Source organism: Microtus ochrogaster, unplaced genomic scaffold (genome assembly GCF_000317375.1).
Source record: "Microtus ochrogaster isolate Prairie Vole_2 unplaced genomic scaffold, MicOch1.0 UNK43, whole genome shotgun sequence".
Classification (NCBI taxonomy): Eukaryota; Metazoa; Chordata; class Mammalia; order Rodentia; family Cricetidae; genus Microtus; species Microtus ochrogaster.
This window is the reverse complement of record NW_004949141.1, coordinates 3030922-3036846: the sequence shown is the minus strand read 5'-3', so window position 1 is coordinate 3036846 and position 5925 is coordinate 3030922. Positions and strand designations below refer to the sequence as shown.

Genomic DNA, 5925 nt, shown 5'->3' with positions numbered 1-5925 from the left:
CCCTGTGGAATTGACACAGGTACTGTGACCAGTGAAACAGACTGAGCCATCGGAGGGCTCCAGGCCGCACTCTCTGTCCTGGCCCTGTGGAATTGGCGCTCTTACCCTTTCCTACTGCAGAAAACTTACTTTGATTTGAGTGTTGTTAAGTTCTGCGTTTTAAAGCCACAGGGAAAGTGACTGTGTACTTTTATTAAGGGCACCGGTGCCTTTGCTAATGTCAGTTAAAATGCAAGGGGGAAAACCCCACAGGTCCTGCTGCTGGCTTCATTCTTGCGCTCAGAGTGAAGACGCAGGTGAGATGATCAGCTGTGCGACCTAAGCTACAGGTGTAGAGCTGCAAGGGGAAGGCCTAGTCAGTGACGTGTTTGCTTTCGGAGCCATAAGACCTGAGTTTGAGCCTGCATGAAACAGCCGGGTATGGCGGTGTGCACATCCCTCACTCTGGGGAGAAAGACTAGTGGCTGGATCCCCGCGGTTTGCTGGCCCTAGCCCAGCCTGCTTGGTGAGCTCTTGACCAGAGAGACCCTGTCTCAAAAACAAGATGGATAGCATTCCTGAAGAGCACCAAGGTTGTCCTCTGGCCTTCATGTACACACGTGTACCTGCGCGTGTATCCATATACATCTATAGACATATACACACGCCAACAATAGTAAACTGTAGGTGTGTGGTGGTGGTTTGATAAGAATGGCCCCCCAGACTCATATATTTAAAGGCTTAGTCACCATGGAGTGGCAGTATTTGGAAGGATTATAAGAATTAGGAGGTGTGGCCTTGTTGGAGGAAGTGTTTCACTGGAAGAGGGCCCAGTTTCTCTCACCCTGCTGCCTGTGGGTTAAGATGTCGAACTCCCGGCTCCTCCTCAGCACCGTGTCTGCCTGCAGACTGCTTGCTTCCAGCCATGATGATAAAGGACTAAACCTCTGAAACTATAAGCCAGCCCCAATTAAATGCTTTCCTTTATAAGAGTTGCCATGGTTGTGGGCTGGAGAGATGGCTCAGGGATTAAGAGCACTGACTGCTCTTCCAAAGGACCTGGGTTTAATTCCAGGTACCTACATGGTGGCTCACAACAGTCTGTAACTCCGGCTCTATGGGACCTGAGACCCTCACATAGACATGCATGCAGACAAAACACCAGTGCACATAAAATAAAATTTTAAAAAAGAAGAGTTGCCATGATCATGGTGTCTCTTTTTTTTTAAAATATTTATTTATTTGTTTATTATGTATACAATATTCTGTCTGTGTATGTGCCTGAAGGCCAGAAGAGGGTGCCAGACCTCTTTACAGATGGTTGTGAGCCACCATGTGGTTGCTGGGAATTGAACTCAGGACCTTTGGAAGAGCAGGCAATGCTCTTAACCACTGAGCCATCTCTCCAGCGCCCTCATGGTGTCTCTTATAGCAATAGAAATTCTAAGATAATCTTCCTTTGTTTTTTCGAGCCAAGGTCTCATTCTATAGCTAGTGTGTTCTCCATCTGGATTGGCAGGCAGCAGGAAGAAAGAGTGGGCTTTGACCTGAGCGTCTGAAACCTCAGAGCCCACCCCCAGTGACACACTTCCTCCAACAAGGCCACACCTCCTAATATTAGGTGCCACTCCTTATGGGCCTGTGAGGACCGTATTCATTCAAACTACCTCAAAGACTCGACCTTAGTGAGAGAAAGCTCCTCAGCAAATGGAGATCTGTGCAGAGCCCTGAGAGTACAACATGCTGAGGCCAGTGGAGGGCTCAGCCCAGACACAGCCCATTCAGGACTTGGGGAATGCTGCCGAGAAGGGGGTGGGAAGGCAGAGAAGTGGGCTGCAGAATGGCCATGGCAATAGTACAAATAGAGGGAGCAGTTAACCTTGTTGTCGGGAGCCCGTTCAAAGGAAGCAGGGGTACTCAGTATGTGTCTGTGCTTTAGTTAGAAGGCACCTGGAGCCAAGTGAAATGCACCTGGGGAAAGGGAGGCCAGGGCAGAGTCGGCCAGGAGAGCTCTGTAGTAGCCACGTGGCAATGAAGGTGAGAGTGGCTGCCGTGCTTGCTTTAAAAACAAGCAGCAACCCAGACAATCCAGGGTTAGTCTCTTGTATTTTTTAAGGGACAAAGATTTATTTCCTTAGTACCATGGAGGTACACACGTATGATCCTAGCCCTCAAGAGGCTGAGACAGAGTCATAAGTTCAGGGCCATGTAGTGAAACCCTGTCTCAAAAATAGCAAACCAAGAAGGGAGGGGTTTCCTTATAACCAGTCACCATGCTAAATTGTAAGTTTTGCTTTCAAAACAAGGCCCACTTGCATGAATGGTGGTGGTTTGAAAAAAATGCCCCCCAAAGGGAGTGGCACTATTAGGAGTGTGGCCTTGTTGGGGAAGTGTGTCACTGTGGAGGCGGGTTTTGAGGTCTCATGTGTGCTCAAGCCACACCTACTGAGGCAGTCTACTTCCTGTTTCCTGCACATCAACATGTAACAGCTCCTCCAGCACCATGTCTGCCTGCATGTCCTGTCATGATGATAGTGGACTAAGTCTCTGAAACTGTAAGCCTCCACCTCAGTGAAATGTTTTCCTTTATAAGAGTTTCTGTGGTCATGGTGTCTCCTCACAGCAATAGAAATCCTAACTAAGACAGTGGACTTAAAGGAAGAAAAATGTGTATGTCCCCAGTGTTTGAGCCGAACACGGGGTCACTCATCCAAAACTCTGACCTGGCCCCCTCACTGGAGAAGTAGAGAACACAGCTTTCCTGTGGGTCGGGAGGGCCCTGTGCTGAGCAGCCGGTCACAGGGGACTCTTGGAATCCTAGGCTTCCAAGTGCTTGACTCATGTTAGAAGTCCACAAAGAGCCTGTCCTAAAGGGAATCACCATGATGGGGTTCAGCGCCCACAGAGAGACAACCATAGTGAAAAGGCTGAATGAACAGTGAGTTGCTAGAGAGGCCAGAGGATGTCTGCAGAATGTCTGCCTACGCAGCTAGAAAGCTCAGATTCAGGGAGAAGCTGGACTGGAAGGACCCTCAGAAGCCCCTCCTCCCAGCAAAGCATTCTGATGATCTGACCACAGGCATGGTAGCCTGGTGATGCTGTGGGGGCTGGCAACTTCAGAGACCTCCCTCAGACCCACATGGACCTTTCCCGCATGGAGAGTCTCCAGACAACTGCGGCTGACACAGCCCCAGGCTGTGGATCTTCCTAGGGTGATCTCCTTTCCCAGTTCTCAGTTCTTTTCATTCCTTGATGTCCAGATCTATGACTAGAGGGGTTGTGGACAAGCATTTTAGAGACTATGTTTCCAGGCATCCTAACACTGGGATTTACCAGGTCTGGTTTCTGCTTGCCTGACATGCAGCCTTCACACAGAAGTATCTGTTACAAGAAGTGCTGTTATTTTAGATCTGTTCGGTTAGGATTCGGGACGAGCTGCCCTTCGTTTCTCGACTGTTGCGCTTGAACAGACGATTTGCCCCATCAGCTGATGCTCTGCAGTAATGGAACAAGAGATAGGAGTGTTTGCTGAGTCCCCTCTTCTCCTAGCAAGTTCCGGTGTAGTTTAAAGAATAAATCTTGCATATTAATTAAAATAACAGTGAGGAGCCGGGCGGTGGTGGCGCATGCCTTTAATCCCAGCACTCGGGAGGCAGAGGCAGGCGGATCTCTGTGAGTTCGAGACCAGCCTGGTCTACAGAGCTAGTTCCAGGACAGGCTCCAAAGCCACAGAGAAACCCTGTCTCAAAAAAAAAAAAAAAATAACAGCGAGGGTTATATGGATTGTTTATCAAAGACTTAGCAGTTAACAACCATATGTAAGCAAATGCATAATCATATTTGTCTTTCGGATCTGGGTTCTTTCAATATGATTTTACCTGTAACTGTCATGATTTTGGTTTAACAGCTGAGTGGTATTCCATTGTGTGTATGGACCACATTTTCTTTACCCAGCCATCTGTTTGTTGATGGACATGTAGGCTGATTGCAGCTTCTGGCTGGTATGAACAGAGCAGCAGTGAATATGGCTGAGAACGTGTCTGTAGTAGGATGTAGACTCCTTTGGGTGTGTGCCCAAGAGTGGTAAAGCTAGACCTTGAGGTAGATCTATTCCCAACTTCCTAAAGAATTGCCACACTGATTTCCATAGTGGGAGTACAAGTTTACATCCCCACCAATCCATATAACCACAGAGGTTAGGTGTAGAGTGTAGGACTGGTGGAGAAGGTAGGTGGATCTCTGTGAGTTCAAAGCCAACCTGGCCTACAGAGTGAATTCCAGGACAGCCAGGGTTACAGAGAGATCCCCCTCTCAAAAAAACAAAACAGAAGAGGATAATATCTAAATCATTTAGAGCCATCAAACTATCAGGGTGTCTTAAGAAAGGCCTCTAAATTTAAAAAAAAAAAGTGAGATGTTTAAATACTCATGATAAGGAAAGTGGCTGGGTGAAATGAATGCCGGGACAATCGTGGGGTAGAAAGCGGACGCGGAAGCTTTCTAAGCTAGGAAGATGGTCAGTGTGTTACTGGGGCGGGGGAGCAAGGTGCTGAGAGAGTGTGGTGCCTCTGTAAGAGATGTAAGTCTGTATTTGCATGAAACCGAGGATACACAGACAAGTGTGTGAGGGTCAGGAGGTGGAAGGTTTTTGTGTTATTTTGAGTTACAAATCAATTACCTTCTGGAAATGAAATTTGACATGGAACAAGATCTGATTTTCTTTAGGCCCGGAGTATTTGTGACCTTACCCATTGTGTTTGAGTCTTGGAATAGGATCAGTTGCAAGCATGTGTATTTTGATAGAATGACTGTAGAAACAATATATACTAGTTTATCTTCTGACTACTTTAGTAGGAAACATAAGTCTGCACTTAAATTGTAATTTATTTAACTTGTTACAGTTTCTGGATTCTTTTTTCCCTCCCGAGGTAATTGGAAACCTTAAAATATGGAGCCTACTGTAGGAATGTAGGTTTAGTAAATGCAGTTGCACAGTGAACTTGATTTATGATCTTATGTGTGGCTTTGTTATTTGCTGGAGTTGGAGTGTACGGAGAAAATGTTCTGGACTGCTCTTGTCTTTACAGGAGCAGAAAAATCCAAATTCGAAACATCCCGCCTCACCTGCAGTGGGAGGTAAGCTGGGGCACCCACACACCTCCTTAGTTTAGCTTCCTTTACTTTAGGAATTAGAGGCCATAAGACTGGTCCTCAGAGCCTCTGGGTCCTGTCTTCCTTTCCAGTGCTGGGGCTCACGACGTCAGTTAGGGGTTGTGTTTGTCCCTCTCTGATGATGTGTAGTCTGGCCGCTCACAGTCTTCTCCCGCAGTACCGGGCCCCAAGCACCAGCACAACAGCCAGGAGACAGTGTGCAGCTTTTTATGATGCTTATCACATGATCTGATGGAAGATTTTTGTTGTTTCACATTCTGATTGGCTGAGGCACTGGGAAACCTATAGAAACAGACATTTCTTTGTTAGAGTAGATTTTGTTTGTTTGTCTTTTGAGTTAGCCGCTATGAGTAACCATTACAGATACATCTTCAGAGCACTAAATGGTCTAAGATTGCTGTCTTTATATAAAATGCAGTAGGATGCCAGGAGTGGCCCCACTGTTAAGAACAAACTGCCCTAACCCACAGGAAACCAGACCAGCCTTAAATGAAGCTGTGCTTTATCTTGTCTTTAGAAAAGGAAAGAAGAAAAAGGATGAGGTTGGAGAACTGACTCAGTGCTTAAGCCTGCACTGCCTTTGCCAGGGACCCAAGTTCAATTTCCAGTAGTCATATTGGGTGGCTTATCTATAACCCCAGATCCACTACTTCTGGCACACACCTGTCACACATACACACGGTGCTCTCTCGCTCTCTCTCTCTCTCTCTCTCTCTCTCTCTCTCTCTCTCACACACACACACACACACACACACACACACACACACAGAGCCA

At 46.9% G+C, this 5925-nt stretch overlaps 1 protein-coding gene across 1 annotated transcript in view; it reads left to right on the top strand.

Annotated features, from left to right (window-relative positions):
* The window catches only part of Igf2bp2 (insulin like growth factor 2 mRNA binding protein 2), a 133102-nt gene that overhangs the window by 92311 nt on the left and 34866 nt on the right, over positions 1–5925 (top strand). Inside the window, exon 3 of the mRNA XM_005368981.2 lies at positions 5067–5115. Within this exon, the coding sequence (XP_005369038.1) occupies positions 5067–5115 (49 nt within the window). The remainder of the gene's footprint in view (positions 1–5066; positions 5116–5925) is intronic.